At 50.7% G+C, this 21,144-nt stretch overlaps 4 protein-coding genes across 4 annotated transcripts; 1 reads left to right on the plus strand and 3 right to left on the minus strand.

Moving 5' to 3' along the window:
• Position 1: 1 nt before the first annotated feature.
• PtrM4_079240 (BP28CT multi-domain protein) lies at positions 2-5,423 on the minus strand (the record flags this gene model as incomplete). Its single annotated transcript, XM_001940816.2, has 3 exons — positions 2-559; positions 612-4,983; positions 5,047-5,423. The coding sequence occupies 3 exons, from the start codon at positions 5,421-5,423 to the stop codon at positions 2-4; spliced, it is 5,307 nt and encodes a 1,768-aa protein (XP_001940851.2).
• Positions 5,424-5,898: 475 nt separating this feature from the next.
• On the plus strand, positions 5,899-8,976 carry PtrM4_079250 (NRDE-2 domain containing protein; the record flags this gene model as incomplete). Its single annotated transcript, XM_001940817.1, has 1 exon — positions 5,899-8,976. One exon carries the CDS (start codon positions 5,899-5,901, stop codon positions 8,974-8,976), a length of 3,078 nt encoding a protein of 1,025 aa, XP_001940852.1.
• Positions 8,977-9,422: 446 nt separating this feature from the next.
• On the minus strand, positions 9,423-13,669 carry PtrM4_079260 (uncharacterized protein; the record flags this gene model as incomplete). Its single annotated transcript, XM_066106369.1, has 2 exons — positions 9,423-11,299; positions 11,323-13,669. The coding sequence occupies 2 exons, from the start codon at positions 13,667-13,669 to the stop codon at positions 9,423-9,425; spliced, it is 4,224 nt and encodes a 1,407-aa protein (XP_065963307.1).
• A 134-nt stretch (positions 13,670-13,803) lies between these two features.
• On the minus strand, positions 13,804-16,152 carry PtrM4_079270 (uncharacterized protein; the record flags this gene model as incomplete). The annotated part of the gene is made up of 1 exon (XM_066106370.1): positions 13,804-16,152. One exon carries the CDS (start codon positions 16,150-16,152, stop codon positions 13,804-13,806), a length of 2,349 nt encoding a protein of 782 aa, XP_065963308.1.
• Between the last annotated feature and the right edge of the window lie 4,992 nt (positions 16,153-21,144).

A 21,144-nucleotide genomic window follows, 5' to 3' on the forward strand; every position in this document is an offset into this window, starting at 1 on the left:
ACTACTGCAGCATACCTTCCAAACTCTCACCCAAAATCTCCTCCATACCATTCTTCCACCTCTGGCACTCGCGCTCAACAATCTCATCATCATCCTCCATGAGCTCACTAATAAACGGTAGCATCTCCGGCAACAAACCCAGCCACTCCTCACCTAGCCTCCTCGTCAAGCTCTGCTCGCAAAGTACAGTCGCTAGACGCGTATGCCTGTCATCACTGCGCATATTCTTGAGCAAGATGGTGTTCATCTCGCGGTGATTTTCCATAGAGGAACTAGACGCGGCAGCGAGTTCAGTGATTGTGGGAATAACGTTGTTTGTGTTATTCTCTGGCGTGGAAGTTGAGGCGGAGGGTAAGGCGAGGAGAGAGAGCAGAGGTGGCATGATTGTGCCAAAGTGGGAGGGTGCTTGCCAGAAGCCGTCTTGGTCGTGTTGGAAGGATTTCTGGAGGGCGGAGAGGACGGCGGCGCGGGGGGCGACGGCGAGGTCGGTGGTTGCGAGTTGAGTGAGGAGTTTGGCGGCGGGCTCGACGATGTAGCTTGAGTAGCTGGTTACGAGGGACTGAGGGGTGGTTAGTTGCAATTAAGTTGTTGGGAGTAGGTAAATAACGTACCTTGAACTTATCGAAGAAGGCGGCGAGGAACTTGTAGAATGTAATGGAGCGTTGAAGATCTGTGGGTACGGGGCCTTCCTGGTCGACGAGCTGGGCGAAGAAGGGACGGAAAGTAGCATCGCTGAGCTTGAGAACCATAGCAATGACAGATTCAATGAAAATGTTTTCGAGTTGCTCGACTTCCTCGTCATCAACCTTGTCCTCGTTGTTCTCCGATTGGACAATTTCCCGTAGGCGGAACGTTTGCAAGAGCAAGCTGAATAGCGGCGAGCTTGCTTTCACGAGCTTAACCTTAGTCTGAGCGTTGATGGTGGAGCGCAAGAGCTCAAGGTGCTCAAGCGAGGCTTCAAAACCTTGGAACGCGGCGTGTGACCATGTTGATTTGATTGCGGCGAATACTTCCTGAGCGCTAAGGTGCTCTGACACGCTTTGAAAGAATGCATTGCGGCTGACATCGCAGGCATCTTCCAAGTCAGCAGCTGCAGAGCGCTGTGACAGCCGAAGCGCTTTGTCCAGATATTCGCGCGAAAACATGTAGCCCAAACGCTCAACAATGTTAGAGAGTAAGGTGAAGATGGCGTTGTGGAGCCCTGTCTTCTCTGTCTCAATGGCATGTGCCAGATACTCAAACGCTGTTGGGAGGATGGTGGGGAGCAGGGAGATTGCCTCATCTTCAAGGACGTCAACGACAGATGTGAGGCAGATCAAAGACAGGATGCGAAGCCTATCCTCGCTGCTCAACAACGACTGCGGACCGGCAATGACCTGAGCCACCAACGAAACAGCGGATATATCCTTCTTTCCGAAGCGTTCGATGATGCGGTCTATGCAGCTGACCGAGATCATTTTGACATCCGTCAGTGCTGATTGTTGTAAAACCTTTTGGGCGCTAGGCAGGAAGGAGATGAGGGCTTCTACAGACTTGCGGTCGTTCTGCTTGACGGTGCCCGCTCGTAGCTCGACCGACCTAATAGAGGCGGCTTGTACATGCGAATCTGTGCTTGACAGGAGTAGCTCTGCTGATTTGGTGAGATCAGTTGTTGGCAGCAGGTCCAAGCAGTTAGCAAGAACACTGCTGCATCCTGCATATAGCTTTGGGCTTGAAACCAGCTTCCTCGAGAGCTGAACAGTTGTTTCGACGATGTCTGCGAAGATCTTACGCGGTTTCTCGGGATCATCCTTCTTTCGGTATGCCCTCGTGACATGTGCCTTCATCTTCTCATCAAGGGCGAGATCCGCCAAACACGTGAGCATGCTCTGGATTGTTACATCGAACCTGTTTTCTTTGACCTTCTCTTTCAAACCAAACAGTGTCTCCGCGACTTGGGGCTTTGGCGCAACTGCATTGCTGAGTAGATCGAGGTAGCCTTTGATGGTGACAAGGGTATGAACAGGCTCAAAGTTGAGCAACAAGTCGGCGCAGAATCTACGTTGCTCTTTGCTATGGTATCGTTCTGCAAGTAGTGCGACGATAGCTGGAAGGGAATCCTCGGGACCCAGTGTACGAGCCAGCTCCGCGAAGAGCTTCATCCTCCTGTGTAGAGGAATATGCTCGAAAGCAGCAGTGAAACTGAGCAATAAGTCGGATACACCGGCAATGAAGTCTCTGTGCTTTGAGCGAAGAGAGGCGGCCAGTTGGGGTACTACACGCGAGATGGTCTTATCAACAACCTGGGCAGAGTAGTCGTCGTGTTGTCGCAGCAGAGTAGACCCGATGAAGGTGAAGATAGGCATGAGATTGTGCAAGATAAGATCCGGGACCCAAGAAGCAAGATTGGAGATCAAGAGTAGCGCGCTGTTCTGTACTTGCGGGCTGCTGGAATGCCGAATGCAATCAATCAGAAGGTCGGCGCGTACGCTTGACTGATAAGAGGTCGTTTCATCTTGCTCCTTCAAGGTCTGTACAATCGGGCTCAGGGAACTCAGAATGATACTCTGTAGATATACTAGCTCAGATCCTGATTGTTGTTTGAGTGGTTGCAATTCAGCAAAGATACCGAAAAGGTTGTTGAACAGCGTCGGATGTTGTCCTGGGTTTGATCCTTCAACCAACTCAAGGACTAGTGTGAGTTTCCTAAGAAGTCTTTGGACGTCGTCTTGGGAAGATAGCTCTACACGTGCTATCTCGTTTCTACTGGTTCTCCTCCTCTTTGCTGCTGGCGGTCCATCTGGCATGGCCGTGGGGGAAGGGACACTGTCCAGGAACGAGACCAGGATTGCTGAATCTAGGCTGACATCGCGAAGGGTCTCCACAGACCTCTCTCTGCAGAGCTTGTCCAAAGACCCATCACCTTCACCGGTAGCTAAGCCCAGCATGCATTGAGCCAGTGAATGCCGTGCCTCTGATCGGAATGAAGACCAGGAAGCGTGGATTCGGTCAAATGCAGCACTGACCAACACCTCGCGCTCCTTGTTCAAGGTCCCGGTAATGATATCCTGCAAAAGCTGTGCGCTCTTCGCCTCTCTCGGTAGCGTTGAAGCAAGATGAGCCTGGTCAACCTCCGAAATGGAGCAACCTTCGTGGGCGCAGCTGGTGGATACACTAGTAGCTGAAAGAGCAGACCACTTGTTCAACAGTGGAATTACAAAACTGGCGCGGATCGTGTCGGAGACCTTTCCGCGTATGTTGAACATCGGAAGCAGGCGCATACGAACTCTCAGAACCGGAGTGAGACTAGCATGGCTTGCGAAGAACCCGAGAACTGCCGTTCTTGTCTGCATCTTGAACGATTGCTTGGGCTGGTTTTTTGATTGTGCTCCTTCCAGGATATCTCTGAGCGCAGGGATTACAAAGGTTGAATCCATGACGCATTCCTCTAATATAGGCTGCAGCATCTGAGTAATGAAAATCAAGAACTCTTCAGGCTTTAGCTCGGAAATATTCTTTGAAGCCTCGCCATACAAATCAGACTTGCCCCAAGAAGGCACCTTGGACTTTGCAGATGCCTTCCGTGCTATGAGGCCGATGCATCCAGCAGCTGAGCGACGGACGAGTGGAATCGGATCTGAAAGTGCTGAGACGAGATATGGCAAGATGTTTTGCAGAAGATGTGCAGCTTCAAGCTTTTCAAAAGAAGACGCCGCGCCACGAAGGGCGGCGACTCGGATGGTGACAGGGGCAATACTGGTCCAGACACGAGCGAGAAACGACAGATAGAGTGGATGCTGTAAGGCTGCCTCTTTCTTCAAGCCGTCTAAGCCAAGAAATCGCCTGGTTTGCTTTGTAGACACAGCTATCTCAAAAACGCTGGCAGTCTCATTGTACTGGCTTTCGCAGTCGCGATCGAAGAAGCTGCTGACTGTGAGTTCTGGTAGCTGGACAGGAGGCTTCTCGGTTGACTCGTCGTCCACATCCAGCATCTCTTCATCGGATTCGTCATCCTTGGTTTCCTCAATCCCCGCGTCTTGCGAAATAGTAAGCCCTAGCGACTCTAGGTTTGCGTTGTTCTGTTTGGCCGCCTCTTGTAGTATGCTCGACAGCTCTTTCGATTCGACGAGTTTTGTCGCGATTTGGAGCAACTCTCCATGCTCCTCAGATCCTGGGGCGCTGTCGCAAAGAATCTGGGTGAGGGCTGAAAGAAGTATTTGAATGCGCCACCTGCCGAGCAGACCGGATGCGATCAGCTCGTGGAAGACGCCCTGATTCTCCTCGGAACTCACACTGAGCGCACCTAGAGCACAGCCCAAGGCAAGTCGGCCGACCTGACACTGGTTGGAGACCAATATCAACTTTTGGACAAGTTGTGGTGTCTTGAGTAGGCCCTTGGCTACTCTGGTTGGAATGGGCGCCTTGGAGCGCTCCATGGCGATAATAGCTAAACAGCCTAGACATGATTGGAGCGACGCTTCATCATGCGCTGCAATGACAGCCTCCATGAGACCATCGAGGACCTTGTCTCCAACCTTGGCCTGGTTGACCAGCATGATGACAATGGCGTAGCAGGCCAATACAGTGTCGGCTCCGTGCTTGGCCTGCATACAGGTGTTGAGCACAGGGAGCAGGTCCAAGACGAGCTTTTCGGTACCTTGATCTTGGAGCTCTCTTCTGCCGGAGCTCGAATTGCTTAGTATGCCATAAATTGCTTCGACGGTGATTCCAGACCAAAAAGATAGCATGTGCGAAGCCTGGTGACCTGCCTCTACCACCTTGGCAATGTACGATTGGTAGGCTTCGAAGAATTGAGGTGTATTAATGGCCGTGTAGGCGATGGTCCGCTGAGGGATATTGGTCGGCGCTTGGATGTATGGGAAGAGGAAGCGAATAGCGTGGGGAGGACTGGCGGGCAGTATGGAAAGAAGCGCAAGAAATTGGGGCGTATTGTGGTAAGGTAGGTAAGTGAAGACGAGGATTTTGGTATTGTACTCGTGAATACTGCATCATAGTCAGCGATCCTGATGCAGCAAAGTCATGGAGGTTTGATGCTGCCAAACATACCGAAATCTCCTCACAAGCCACTCTAGGGCCTTTTCTGCGGGTTTGAGCAACAGTCTTGGTCCGACCAGCGTAATGAAAGCCTCGAGTGCTGTATCTAACCTCCGGTTCTCATCCTTGGTCATCTGGGTGCGGTCCTCAGCCTTGCTCTGCTCGCTGAATAGACTCTTGGAAAAGCGCATGAACCTCGAGTCGAGGGCGCAAAGGTCCTTGTACCCCTCATAGCAAATCAGATAAACAGTCTCAAATGACTGCGAGGCGGCGATCTTGGGCTCGAATAGTAATGACTTTCCGTGTGCCGACTTTTGCGCGCGCAAGTCAAGCTGCTGGGTGCTCGTAGCCGCGATGGTCGCGAGCTGTTTCTGTAGTGCCGTCGCCATCTTAGCAAACGATTATGGTCGCGAAAAGCTTCAGCTGATGTATTCCGAGATTCCAGAGGCCATGGGATGCAGTGAAATAGCTTGGGATTAGTCGTGGCCGCTGCGTCCAGAAGCTAGAGGTCGGCGGTGATGCGCATTCAAAATTTCGAGATGCAAGATTTCACGCTAGTGGCATTTTACGGCGCGCCGTTCGTGCCAAAGGCGACGCCGGACTCCCGAGGCACGTGCAACGCGACGTTCACCCCGTTCTCATCTCTCAGGACGATTTAGAGTCTGTGATCGGTCTTTTGGCCTCAAATAACGTTATGATGATCATGTGACGTCGTCTGCAGACTTATCCTTGACTCAGCCTGTAGTGGGGCAGCTTCACCCCCGAGGTCCGCATCACCATCAACGCGACTCTTGTTTCCACAACCGCTGCATCTGGCTGCATTCCGGATAATCAACCAGAACTTTGGATACCAGCTATCTCCAGATGGCTTCCAACGTCCCAAAGTTTGCAAGCTTTCGTCCGAAGCCAAAGCCAAAGCCAGCTCCCGAACCGCCGAAGGAACCCCAACACGAAAAAGTTGGGCAATCGTCAAAAGAGAAGAGAACAAGGCCGCACTCGCCGACCCTTAAGAGTGGGGAACAGGATGCCCCAGCAAACAAGACCTACTTCCGTGATCGACGTGGGGACGTGGACATAGTACGATATGGCACCCTTAATCGATACGACATACCGCCTTATCGTCGCTTTGGCCATGGTTGCGTACTAGGCATATCTACTGACCAAAGGATTGACCGCGAACATTCGACTGACAAAGCAGTTTACATCATACCAGCCCAGGGTAAACGTCAAAAGCGACTTCTGACAGACAAGCATGCAAACCGGACGAATGAGCGTGCCCTGAAATTAATGAACACCAACACCAATGGTGATAAGCTGCAAGAGGATTTTATATTTCTATCTACAAACCCGAAGCGAAAGCGTAGCGACACCGACGATGAAGACGAGGCTATGCCGGAAATCGACTATCGGAAAATCCAAGGACCAAACTCTGTCGAACCGATTGATCCAGATACACAGTACGAATCGGACGCTGATGTCACAATCGATGTGGAAAATACCCGCAAGAACGCCAGCCTCATACGGCGAACGAGAGAACACCCAGAGGATGTTTCCGGCTGGATAGCGTTGATTGCCCATCAGGAAGCCATGTTGAAGCTCGAGCGACCGTCTGCCGACTTGACCGCATCTGATCGAGCACATCTTGCCGATATACGCATCAGCACGTACGAGGAAGCCTTGAAGAAGATTGGCAAAGACTACAATGGTCGACTGATGCTGTACACCGGATTGATGAAGGAGGCAGAGAGAGCATGGGATGGAACCAAGCTAGCCAGTAAATGGAAGGAACTGCTGGAGAAGTATTCACAAAGCGTGGATCTGTGGATGATGTACCTTGATTATGTGCAGTCGAAGTTCACCAGCTACAAATACGAGGACTGTCGGACAATCTTCTTGAGGTGTGTCAGAGCTTTGAGCGCATCTGGGAACGACGTTTCTCCATCGACTACCCTGCACATACTGTTACGCTTGACATCTATGACCCACGAAGCAGGGTATCAAGAGCTTGCTCTCGCAATCTGGCAGGCTTTACTCGAATATCACTTGTTACGTCCGGAAGGGAATATTTCCACGGAATCATTCGAGTCGTTCTGGGATAGCGAAGTACCACGTATCGGTGAACTAGGTGCAAGAGGGTGGAAACATCAGACTCCTTCCGACGACGCTATACTGACAGATGTTCCACCTTTGCAAGACAAGGATCCATCGATCAGTTTCATCGAAGATTTCACGAAACGCGAGACGGATGCTACTGCCAAGCTGCGTTTCCCTGGGCGCGCTTCTGATAATGTCGCTGAAGACGACGCTTTTCACACCATCTTCTTCGACGATCTAAAACTATACCTGGAAGCAGTACCACATGGAATATCAGCGACACTACTCATAGACGCATTTCTATGTTTCTGTGGCTTGCCACCGTTAGCGATGTCTAGTATTCAGCGCAGCTGGTGGTCAGATCCCTTCCTGCAGCGCCATTGGCAACTGTCTTCTTCTAGTACTGAGGAGACAACCCACTTCATGCAAACCCTCAAAAGCTTCATGCCGTGCCCAGCAAATAGCTTCCAGATGACTACTGAACTACTTTTCCAGCAGGATTTCTCGCTTGATGGCGTAAATCTCAGTCCAGATTTTATCAGGCGTCTCTTCAAACTCTTAGTTTCGGAGTCAATGGGTGGTGGAGATATCGCTGGAGAGTATCTACTTGCTTTTGAACGCCAATATTTCCCCAAGGAAGCTTTCAAGACCGCAAAACGACTACTAAAAGGACAGCCAATGCACTCACGCCTATACAATGCGTATGGGCTGGTTGAAGCAAATCTCGGAAATTCAGCCAAAGCTGATCAGGTTTTTCATACTGTACTCTTCATGCGACATGGAAATACTGCATCTCTCACCTCAGAGAATCTGGAGTTGTTCAGCAACTGGGTCTGGCAAGCACTCCACGAAGGGAAGCAACAGGAAGCATTGTGGCGGCTCTTATCACCTCATACCAGTGCACCACCACAAGGTGCTGAAGACATACAACCAGATCGCACACATATCGATAGTGTGCGTACAACACTTACAGAAATGAGCGAGCGCGCATTATTTGATCAAGATCATATGAAAGCAGTTCAGAGTAGTGCACTCTGTGCACTGCTCGCGTATCTGTCCAACGATTGCAACGCCGGGCATGCCCTCGAAGTCCACCATAATTTTTCAGCGTGGTTCGCATCACACAAGCTGTCAAAATCTCCCTCCGCAGAACTCCACGCCCAAGAAATCGCACGCCTCCTCACCCACCACGTCACTCATGCGCCGATCGTCAAGCCATCTCTGGTTCGCACAGCGCTCGAGCCACTCATCTCTCGCTTCCCAAACAATACCATCCTGCTATCACTCTACGCGGCAAACGAAGCGCGCTTCTCCATCGACGATAGGGTTAGGGGTATCATGCACCAGAACGCGCTGCACAGCTCAGAAGAGAGGAGTATCGCAGGTTGGGCTTTTGCAATCCACTACGAGAAGCTCAAAGACGAGATTTCCGGCACAACCTCTCACTCCATCCGTGCCCTATACAAACGCGCTACAGAGACTACTGGGGTGCATTGTCCCGCACTATGGGACGCATACGTACACTTTGAGCTAACGCAGCTTGATAAAGAGCGCACTAGACGATCAAGCAAAGCCTCACGCCACGAAGGAAAGAAGAGTAAGTGGGAATCCAGGGTTGAAGAAGCAGAGCAAAGAGTCAGAGATACGTTCTATGCTGGCCTGAGAAATTTGCCGTGGTGTAAAGAGTATATCATGTTCGTCTTTACAGACGCAAAAGACGTATTCGGGGATGAAGAGAAATGGAAATTATCTAGAGTTTTGCTTGAGAAAGAGTTGCGGCTGTATGTAGATCTGGACGACGAAGACGTATGGAAGGTGGCTGAGAAAGAAGGCTGGGTGGGTAGATAATTGGACAACCGTCTACGGATGCAAGCGATGGAGGCGGAATGATCACGTGACATTAGCGCTTAGGATCTCTACATCATGCAACCCACACTACCTCTATTTAAACAATCAGTATAAACCTTGATTGACCCCCAGCCCCCACATCCAAGCAAGCATCCACTCTCCCCCCTTTTCCACGTGACTGTAAAGGCACTAGTACACTGCAATAGTTAGGATGCCTCTAATAAGTGAGATTGTGTGTACAGATCTATATACAAGTACGAGGGGAACTTTATTATTCCTCGCACGGGCCAACTGCCAGCGTGGCACGTGATTGTATGGCACGTGATCGCGTGAGGGATCGTAGGTTTGATCCATCACACTACCCCCCCTTCAAAAAAAAGCAGGTTCCGTCGCTTAAAGTAATTAAAAAGAGTTGTCTAGCTTGCTTTGCAAAAGCTTCTGTAAGCCTAAACAGCAATGTTGCCGGTATTGCGAAAGCTACGCGGGCCAATAGTCTCCTCCGTCTGCTGTATCGTCGGGGCTCCTGGTGGAGGCTTAGGATTGTTAGAGGATGCGATCACTGTAATCATAAGTAAATCCTGTTTGCCTGCGAGCGTCGCAAACTTTCGATGTGGTCCTGGAGCTTTAGGGCGGGACTCATGGTACTGTTGGACAATGTCTGCGGAGTCCACCAGGTTCATGTATGGTTCCCAAGATGGGTTGTCGGTGCCGGCGGGGTAGTTGGTCCATCGCACTAAGTATTGGAGAAGACCGCTGCGAGAGTAGGGGTCTTTAAGTCTCTTGTTGACGCGGGAGTCTAGGACGGCTTCCACTTCATAGCTTGTACCATCTTCCTCGTCGGGATCGGCGAACTCAGCTGGTGCGGAATCGCGCAGTTGACCAGGCAGCGGAGCCTCCTCGTGTAAGTGTAGTAACCACGGGTGGAAGACGTTGTGGAGCTTGCCCATCTCTGGAGGCAGGAGTAGTTCGTAAGCCATATTGTCAATGACGCGTGTGACAGTGAAGGGACCGCGGTTCTTGAAGTCAAGTGATAGACTAGGACGTGTAGTACGGAAGTTACGGGCGTCCAACATAACTTGATCGCCGACCTTAAACTCAGGCGCTGGGAGCCGGGCGTCGTTTGCGTATTCCGCCTGTTTAGCTTGTGACCATTGTAGTTCGAGCCGAAGGGCTTTGCGTAGCGCGTCTAGCTTTTCTGCAAACTTGTTGGCGTTGTCTTGATCTCTGCGAGCTGGGGCAGTGAGACCAGTGTTCACCTTAGGTGGTTCAAGACCAGACTTCGGGTCATAGCCCTTAGTGAGGCGGAAAGCGGTAGTCCCAGTACTAGCGTTGATGGCGTTGTTAGCTTCGAACTCTGCCATAGGAAGAAAGAGAGCCCAGTTGTCTTGCTCGTAGTTAATATATGACCGGAGGTATTGTTTTAGCCAAGCGTTGGCGTTCTCCGTCTGCCCATCGGTTTCTGGGTGATAGCCCGTTGACAACTTTGGCTTGGTACCCAGTCGTTGACAAAGACGTGTCCAGAAATGGGAGAGGAACTGGGCTCCACGGTCGCTGACGATGCTGTCGGGATATCCCTCCTCACGCCACACGTACTCGACGAAGGCTTTCACAAGGGTATCAACCTTTAGGTCCACCACAGGTATAAACTTCTTCTTCTTGCTAAGCCGATCAACAATCACTAAGACGTTGGTATATGTGCGGCCGTTATCGGTGCAAGGAGGCAGGTGCGTGATATAGTCCATGCTGATGCTACTCCAATATCGCTCAGGTATCGGGAGTGGATGTAGGAGCCCGTGTTTCCCATCGCGGTAAGATTTCGATCTCCGACAGGCCAAACAGTTCTTGACGTACTGTGCTACATCATTTATCATCTTCGGCCAGTAGTACCAGCGGTTTAACATGTCGTAGCTACCGTGTTTGCCGCTATGGCCACCGCAATAGGATCGGTGTACGCGTTCGATGATCCGGGTGCGCAGGGTGCCTGATTCGGGGATGTAGACCTTCTTCTTGACATAGAAGACTCCGTCGTGTATTGAGCAATCACCAAGCTCTAAGCGTATCCTGTTTGGACCGTGAATTAGGTGGTACGGGATGCGGCGCTGGCCATCAGCTTTGGCTTTGAGGATAACTTGAACGATGTCGTCATCCGGGTAAGCTTGTCGAACGGTCTGGAGGATATTGGCTTCGTCCAGCGACGTGTCCGGCTCCGTAAGCGGTGCAGCGGACGTGTCATCGACCTCCGCTGTGTCTCCGAGAGCGAAGAGGTATTCGTCGCTAAAGTCGTCCGTTTCACTGTCTTGGTACATCATCATGGCCAAGGAGACTGGGACGTCCGGAGCTCGTCACCGAGGGCGTTGGCCAGATATACAGCGTGTCGGGAGCCACCGTCGAAGTGGAAGCTAAAGGTGGCAACTCGACACTCAGGATCCACCTGGTCAGGCTTGAGGATCACTTGTACCTGGTGTTGACGTCGCTCATCCTCGGCGTTAGCTGGAAGATCGCCCGGTCGGCGAGTGAGTGCGTCGGGCTTAGTTCCTTGTTTACCAGGACGGTATTTGACTCTAAAATTGAACTCAGCTAGGAACTCAGCCCATCGAGCTTGCCGTCGGTTGAGGCGTTTGGTTGTCATGAACGTCTGGAGGGCCTGGTGGTCTGACAATACCAAGATGGGATCATCAGTACCTGACAGTTCAAACCTCCACTCCTCGAATGCTCGAACAATCGCGAGGAGCTCCTTGTCATAGATCTCGTAGTTGCACTCGGCAGGTGTCATCTTATGTGATAAGAACGCTACAGGTCGTAGAACACCTTTGTGCATCTGCGAGAGGATAGCTGCGGTAACGAAGTCCGACGCGTCAGTCTCGAGCCACGTTTCCAAATCTGGGTCAAAGTGGGACAGTACGCCCGCTGTTTTAAACGCAAGCTTTAGCTGTTCAAAGGCTTTCGCAGCTTGTCCATTAGCTTGGAGAGGGAAATGTCGTTGACTACCCTCCTTGGTGAGTTCCGTGAGTGGCTTAGCGATATATGAGAACCCTTTAATAAACCGGCGATAGAAGTTGCAGAAGCCGAGGAAAGACTGCATGTCCTTCACTGATCTCGGCAGTTGCCAATCGAGGACAGTGGAGACCTTCTCCGGATCCATTTCGATGCCGTCGGTGGTGAGGATCAAGCCTAAGTACTTGACTCGCTTGGTTTCGAACTTGCACTTCGTGGGATCCAACGATAGTCCTGCGCCTTGAATCTTGCGGAGAACCTTTAGGACATGCGAACGGTGGTCTTTCTCGTTGTCGCTATATATAAGTATGTCGTCTAGGTAGGCGGTACATATAACGTCCAAGTATTCGCGCAGCGTTTCGTTGATGAAGTTTTGGAACGTCCCTGGTGCATTGCACAGTCCAAAGGGCATGACCATATACTCATAGAGTCCGTACCGGGTGAGGAAGGCGGTTTTCTCTTCGTCACCTTCTTTAATCCGAACGGTGTTGAAAGCGGCTACAACATCGACGAGAGACATAATCTGAACTTTGGCCATGCGCGCTAGAGTTTCTTTGATGGCTGGTGGCGCATTTCGATTCTTCTTAGTGACGTTGTTGAGTGCTCGGTAGTCGACACATATGCGGAGACCTCCTCCAGGTTTCTTGACGATCAAGACAGGTGACGCAAACGGGGAGTTACTGGCCTTGATTAAGCCCTTTTGCAGCATGTCATCGATATACTTCTTAACAGCCTCAGTCTCGGTACGAGTGAGTCCGTAGACATGAGGCTTAGGGGGCGTAGTGTCAGGAAGCAGGTCGATGGGGTGGTCGACTCCTGGTCTTCGTTCGGGGAGTTGATGAGCCAGATGAGGGTTGAACAGATCAGGTAGTTCGTCCAACACCCACTCAGGTACCAGCTGGCCAATCTGGTCTCTAGTCATGTAAGGTTGCTCCATCTTGTGCATGTACTTCTCAAAGTCAGTTTGCGAGACTGCGGCTACGCCGATGCCTTCTCGGTCTTCATCGGGGGGCTTCGCAAGCTTGGCCCAATGGCGGGGTTCCAACCATATGACCTGGTCAGGATGTTTGGCTGCGAGTGCGGTTGCAGCGGCAGCGGAGATGAGGTAGATATCAGCCATAGTCTCCTCAGTCGTCACCTTACCATCCTTGTTCGTCTTAGTAGTGGTGTCGCCTGTCTGGTAGTCTCCCTTGACTAGTTGTACGTGACTGTGACAAACTCCGTTTTCGTAAACCGTCTCTGGGAGTCCTTCGTGGAGGCAGTTAAGTTTGCACCCTGCCTTAGCGAAGGTGAGTGATCGCTGGTCGCCAAAGTGGAGGGCAGGCTGGTGATAGTCCATCCAATTCATGCCTAGGATAACGTCGTACTTGCCGATATTGGTGACGTAGCATAGGACGTTGTGCGTATGGCTTCCGTGTCGGACGGGCAGATCAACGGCCTGGGTAAGCTTGTCCACTTCTCCGCCGTTGGCTAGTGACAATCGAATGGGTTTGGCCACAGGCATAGTATCTAGGCGGTGTTGGTTAACCCATGACTGATTGACGAAGCATGCGCTGGCTCCCGTGTCGATAAGGGTAGAAATCGGTTGCCAACAATCAGGTCGCGTGAGAGCGGAGCCGGGAAACTCGAGTTGTCGGCTGAAGTCTTTAGAAGGCTTGCCTCCGATGGAGGCGGAGGACACGAAGTGGACCTCCGTCATAGTTGGCGTTTCGTCAGGGGCGAGCAGCAAGGCTGCAGCGATCTCGAAACGGCGATGCTGGTTTCGAACACGGCGCTGGTGTCTTTTTGCGTTACGCCAATTGAGCTCCCGCACGCGGCTCTGCGCGGGAGCCCCTAATTTAAATGCTCAAGTAGTTCCTCGTCGTTGACGTAGAAGCCATCGTCATCCACTAAGTCGTTGTCGTCCAGCGGCTCCTCAGTATCCTCGTCTCGCTCCTCTTCGTTGGAAGCGTCGAGAGCATTGATGTACAAAGAAGCCAGTGCGGGGATTTGGTGAGAAGGAGTGAAGGGCTTGCCGCGGCAGGGGGCAGTCTCGTGCCTCATCTGATGGTCATCCTTGCCACATTTGAAGCAGAGCTTCAAGTCAGCTAGACGCTTCTTGTCTTTCTCTGACCGCTCGAAGGCCATCTTCTTGTACGTATGCGTGCTGGCGGCGTTGTTGTGACCTGGAGTGTCGGGTGTCCGGAAGGTGACCAACTTTTGGGTACGGCTAGCACCAGCGGTCTTCGTAACGGGAGTTAATTTTCGGCCAGCGTCAATCTGTTGATGTCCCTGGTCGATGTGTTGCGCTCGCAGCAAGAAGGACTGGATGGTCTCATCCTTGTGAGATCCGGCAGTGGTCGCGATAGCTAACCCGGGTCGCATGAACTCGCGAGCGTATCGGATCTGGGTCGCGTTCTTGTGTTTGAGGATTCGCATGCAAGAGGTGAACTTAGACTTCCACTCCATGAACTTCTGTCCAGACTTGTAGCGGAGCGAGCCGTCGGCGATGAGGGTTTCGGCGTCAGCTTCCCGATCATAGGTGAGATACTGGCTGTCGAGAGTCTCTAGGAAATCTAGGAAATGGCGAGCTTTGACATCTCGGATGTGCTCGTAAGCTTCGCCTTGAATGCGGAACTTGAGGTAGTCAACCGCTTGCCAGTCCTCTGGGTATGTGCGACACTTGGCCACTGCCATCTCGCGCCACCGCTCGTAGTCGTCGTCGACCTTGCCCTTGAACGTCTCAAGTTCTGGGAGTTTGTAAGAGAATCCTCCACCGGCGGTAGAGGGCGCGACGGGCGGCGGTCGCGGTACTGTAGGAGCGGGGGCGTATGGGTTCGATGATGGAGGAGGTAGCGAGGCGTCGCGCACGGGAGTACGGTTATCCCATGGGGTGTACCCAGCTCGGCGAGGATCTTGTGAGAGTTGGTCAGCGGTACCATCTACAGGTCGCTGTAGCAAAACGCTTGATTGTACAGGCCGTACTGGGTCGTAAGATCGCTCGCGCCGCCAGAGGGTGTACGGCTGATAGTTGGGTTCATGTTGCAGCAGTCGGTCGGTGACCGTTTTTGTCTCACGTCTAGCCTCGGTGAGCTGGAGGTTGAGCTCATCGTAAGCCTTATCCTTAAGGGCGAGAGCTTCGTTCTTGTTCGCCTCCATGTTAGAGTACTTGACATCATACTGGTTAAGCTCGATAGAATAGCGATCAGCTTGTCCTTTGAACTTGTCGCAGAGCTCAGCGTTGGCCTTAGCTTGGTCTGCCCACCAGTCGGCGCTGTCAGACTCCTCCTTGAGCTTCTGTGCCAACTCTGCGTAGTTAGGACCGCTCTCCGGTTCATCGGCTCGGCGGGATAGGTCCTCAACCTTCTGCTTGAGTTCATTGCGTTCGGTGGCGGCAAGGTCGCGCTCAGCGGCGAGGGCTTTGAAGGCGGGGTCATCGCGAACGTTGGGGAGTTGTTCTGACGCAGCTTTGAGCTTTCCGATGTCCGAGGTGAGGCGTCGGATCTCTGTCAGCTTCTCCTTGTACAGGTTGCTGCTAACCATGCCAACTTGTAGTTGTTTACTGTTCGAAGTTTCATCAAGGGCTGCTTCAACATTCGCTAGTCGGTCTCGTAGAGCTTGAGTCTCTCCTTCATTGCGGTCCACAGTCTGCAGATGCCTATTGATGGCGTCAGTGCAGTTGCGTAGGGAGACTAGCGTAGAGACAATAAATCGCCACCAGAAGTCGGGACGATCCTTCACGTTCTTCTGGAGGTTACTAGAGTTAGTGACAGTGAAGTCGTTGATGTTGTGGGTGATGTTGCCATCAGTGCGGATTCGGCCTGTGCTAAGGGAGTAAAAGGCATTGCTGTGCTCGTCAGGTTCGGGATCCTCTTGTAATTCGAACCACTCGGTGTCAACGGTATAACGGAGGTAAACGTAGTTAGAATCTTTGAGGTATTCGAGCAGGACGTCGTTGATTTCGATGCCGACAATCTCGCGTGTAGCAGTCATGGGCTCTAGGTCGCCGCTAGCTGATACTGATGGCTGGGATGACGGATGGGCTGCCAGAAGCATGCTCTCTCGGCGGTTGGAGAGGCAAGCTCGTACTGGTACGAGAGGCGGGCCCATCTGTGATTGAGTAGGATCCTGGGAAGCTTGCCCGAAGGTGGCACCGGTGGCTGAGGTACCTTGGGTATTCTGGGTATTGGCCGGGTTTGCCATCGCGATGATCTTTTCGTGTGTGTTGCGCAGGGCTGACCGTAGGGTCGCGCTTCTCGAAGCTCGATGCCTTGCCTTCTGCCTACTTGTCCGTTGATGTAGGTGGACCTGTCCTTTACCAGCGTTGGTGACAACCCCCACGAGCAATACTTGCCTGTTGAGCCTGGTGTCTCTGGTCTTTTCGTGTGTTGCGCAGGGCTTACCGTAGGGTCGCGCTTCTCGAAGCTCGATGCCTTGCCCTCTGCCTACTTGTCCGTTGATGTAGGTGGACCTGTCCTCTACCAGCGTTGGTGACAACCCTCACGAGCAATACTTGCTTGTTGAGCCTGGTGTCTCCACCCGTGGGCTTCTAGCGCAATACTTTGCGATCCTCGTCGTCAAGACCTAACCCGTCGCAGAACGTCTTGTTCTGCCCGATGTAGCAAGTCGCAGTTGCTCAATCGGCGGCGGCGCTCGGCGCGGACGGTGTTTCTGATAACTGAGCCTGATGCGAAGTATCCTAGGTATGTAGGGGTTGACACACAATAGTGTAAAGGCACTAGTACACTGCAATAGTTAGGATGCCTCTAATAAGTGAGATTGTGTGTACAGATCTATATACAAGTACGAGGGGAACTTTATTATTCCTCGCACGGGCCAACTGCCAGCGTGGCACGTGATTGTATGGCACGTGATCGCGTGAGGGATCGTAGGTTTGATCCATCACATGACTATCCCAACCAACATTGACAAATACCGCCCCCTCCCCTTCCATCTCTTCAGCACACTCTTTGTCTTAACGCTCTAATTTAATATATTACTTTTCCTTCGCAGATCAACACCTAGGACACTTCTCACATCACCTTGAAACTGTTACGGATCCATAGACTCGCTCGGCCCATGGCCCCCATATCGATAAGATCCTTATCTTATCGGACTAGCGCCTTGGCGCCCACAGCATAAGTTCGGGCTCACAACGTAGATAGCTCGATAGCTTGTATCTTGTCAAATCCAATCTTTCTTGATCGATCCCTCACAGAAACATATCTTTGGACCTTCCGTTTCTCAGCTAGAAAGTGTACTATGTACACTGAGGGCTGGGGAAACATGATACCCTTCCCCTTGTATTCATTGGGATATGTGCGAGTGCGTGATTGCGCGTTTCCGGGAGTATTTTGTATCGATGCCGGCGCTGGCTGAGCGCGGGTGCATGGTGTCGAGGAAGAGGTGCATGATGTTGAGGAAGTAGTGGGGGTGTGGATTGCTGGGTGGGAATGAAGATAAGGGGACTGTTTGTTCGGGTATATCTTGAATTGGAGTAAGTGATATAGAGCAATGGTGGGTTGTAATTTCATGGCTGTGTGGACGGGAAAAAGAATAAAATACCTAGGTATCAATTGCTTAGGTAATGAAGAATTTGACCTGATATCAGAGTCCGCAACAATCAAGCGATAGGCAGATTGATTACCTGATTAGGTCTGTCACGGACCAGATAGTGATCTTTCGAGGCCTAATCCGGTAATCAATCTGCCTATCGCTTGATTGTTGCGGACTCTGCCTGATATAGGTCTACTGATTTTGACTTCGATCCATGCGCTCTGATAGAGTTTCCACATCGTGATGCGAGAAAGACATTTGTTGATGATTACCGTGAGAATCTCGGCTGGCAGGTGTGACGCGTCCCACTTGCGCTCGCCACCCTACGTCTCTAGGCCGTTTTTTGCGCCCTATTTATAAAGGAGGCCTATTTACCTCTGTTTATGTGCAGAATTCCGGCATCTAAAACTATTGCTTCTTTTCTTGGTGTATCTGGAAACCTTTCACGAGAGGAAACATTTCTGCTGGAATCTTTAGGTTTAAGAGGTCAGTACCCTTCCTTAAGCCCTAAGAAACTAGGAGACGTATAACTATTAATCTCTGCATTTCTTTTAGAGAGAGGTTACTATCTTCTCCCATACAAACTATAGTAACGATGTAACATTTCCTATAAGCGTATTCTTTCGTGCATCTCTAACTAGGTCTGGCGTAAAACTCGTGGGTTATTGCCTTCTGTCTCCACTTTTAACCCTAAACGAATTTTACTAAGTCTTTGAATCTTATCCTAAGTTGATCCCTACATTATAGGCGCACGCCTTTAGGTCTCAGGAATGTTTGCTATCACGTTGGCCGCTGCTTTACTAGGTATCACGCCTTTCCTCGTAACCCTTGTTCGCCGCGTCATACGTACGGATGCAATAAGCCTTACTCTAGTAACATACTAGGTAGAGTTAATTTTTCACTCTTTCCAACATCTGTTGCTTCTCCACTATCGCTCTCACCACACTGATCCCCTGTCTACAGCTGGGCACCCTATTCCAACACTCGACACCAGTTACCCCACTAAAATCAAACTGCGATAGCTACATAACCTTGAACAACGAATAATTAATCAATCTCGTTTTGCCGCATCCATGGCATCTTATAGGATTCACATCGCAAACTCCACCAGAGAGACTGGGAACGCTTCCAGGAAGCGCAAGGCTATCCATGTATAGACGGAGAAGGACACTACCGTATCCAAAGACGATGTGTCTATCTCGGGTCATCAACGCAGTGCATGTAGCACCCAAGGCACATTTCCGTGATTTAAAGCTGTACAGCCTAGTCTTTTTGATTTTGCTACAAATCTCAACACCAGGGTTGGCATCGTGCATTCTCTTTAACCACTGAGATGGATTTAGCCTTCACCTGGCTACTAGCATGTTAGAATCTCGAAAAGCTGCCATCATGCGCCTACAATATGGAGAGAATCAGCCATCACTGTACAAGTCAAGATATCAATATTAGCGGGTCATTTCGTCTGCTGCATCAATTCCATACATATACGAAGAGTTGGCAATCATTTCATTCTCGGTAAGAGGCCTGCTTGAGCTAAAGTAATTTCATTTCCTCTTGCTGACAAAGATCTTCGTTGCTTCAAGATATGGCATATAGTTTTCAGCTACACAGTATTAATCAGTTATCGCGCAAGGCTGTGGAAGCATTTTTTCCGAATCTGGGCCATCCTCTTCTAAGATTTTGTTCTGGTATTCCAATAATCCTTCCAGACAACAAGAAAGCTAAGTAAAAACGCATTTAGCGGCACCCCATCTAAGACTTTAGGTTTCCTTATCCACTGATATCATCCCAGCACTAAGCTCCGCCGTTGCCGTTGCCTTTCTTCGGATTCACACACCCCGTGTCTACCGGTTCGCATGTAAAGGTTCTGATCTCGCAGGAAACAGCTTTTGAAAGTATCAGTATCATGTCTTATCATAGCGTAGGAAAATTTCTTACTCGTGCAGAAGTTGCTGCAGCATTTGATGTTCAAAATATCGCAGCCAACCACAGTCCGCAACAATCAATTAAGTGGGTCCTAGAAGGTTCAGATTGGATTGATTGATTACCGCTTTAAGCCTAGTAGTTACCTATAGGAGTTTAAGCCCTACCTAGATAGGTAAGTGGGTCTAGGAGAGTGACCGGATTGAATTGATTGTTGCGGAGTCTACAGCCAACTATATACGTTAGTGAAAAGATACTCTCTTGGAATGGGTATATACTCACGTCCGTTTGGGATGCAATCGCGCTCCTGGAGCTCGTATGCAGAGATGTCAACAAGCAAGTCAAGCTGGCTTGATTCTTATCGATTGCAGATCACAGACAATATAGAGGCTCGTGCACAGTGGCACGTCCCAGAGAATGGTCTGTGATCTGCAATCGATAAGAATCAAGCCAGCTTGACTTGCTTGTTGACATCTCTGCTCGTATGGGATAGCGATAGCTGATCCAACACTGACGAGGGCGGCGATGATTGCAATGACCTTCATGATGTAGGTTGTGATTTTGGAGTGTTTGTGTGTAGAGACAATATATCGTGTAATCAGATGTAGACTCCGCAACAATCAATTCAATCCGGTCACTCTCCTAGACCCACTTACCTATCTAGGTAGGGCTTAAACTCCTATAGGTAACTACTAGGCTTAAAGCGGTAATCAATCAATCCAATCTGAACCTTCTAGGACCCACTTAATTGATTGTTGCGGACTGTGATCAGATGTTTTTGAGTGCTTATTTGTAGAGGTAATTGATTGTAGAGTTTAATAGTTGCAAGATGATGATTCTAAATCGTATTAGAGACACGAGGTATATATACTTTAGACACTCACCCAAGGTCAGGTTGGCCTTTCTCTGGTAATAACAAGACCGAAACGAAAGCTAGTCGTGTTTGCACTACCGCTTCTACCTAAGCTGTTTTAGTAGACCTCGGCTTCATCTGGCTACGTGCTCTATCCCTATTTAACGCACGAATAAACTAACTCGGCGTGATCCTGCGCTGAGAAAGACAGCGCAAACATGTGGAAAGCATATTATACGAAGAGCATGCTTGCGCGGCCATGGCTGCTTTTCCTTGCGAACGTTAGCCCTGAGTCTAGATGTTCTGACAGGTGACAATATCAAGGCCGTTCCCTGTCATCGTTTGGAAGCGGTCCCTGGGTCTAGACCTACCTATGGTCACTGACTCGCTTACCTACCAGAAACATTCTAAGAGCAATTTAGGGAAGCCGGTACTCCCGATATGGTATTGTACACTAAGTCGAGGAATCTGTAGGGGTGATTGCCGAGTTTCAAATGCAGTCAGCGTCTGATGGTATGACTCCACCGTCAACTGTAGTAACCCCGGATAGGCCGATACACCTCACCTAGGACGAGTCTGTAGCTTCGAAAACATGAAAATTTAGAAGGGCTACCCGCCCGAACGCCTACTGGGAACACGCATCTGCATAATTCGAAGAGTAAGACATCGTGAACGTAGCGCTATGTGGTGATGGTTACTTAGAACTAAATAGAGTGGGACAGCTTCATGCGAGACCGTACAAGTCCCTGCGCGCTGGGCAACGGAATGAAGTTCTCTTTCGGCGCGTTTTCTTGGATTGTATGGCAGACGACGGGTGTCACAGGGACTACCATGATACATCCATGACCAGAACCACAAACTCA

Source organism: Pyrenophora tritici-repentis, chromosome 3 (genome assembly GCF_003171515.1).
Source record: "Pyrenophora tritici-repentis strain M4 chromosome 3, whole genome shotgun sequence".
Taxonomy (NCBI): Eukaryota; Fungi; Ascomycota; class Dothideomycetes; order Pleosporales; family Pleosporaceae; genus Pyrenophora; species Pyrenophora tritici-repentis.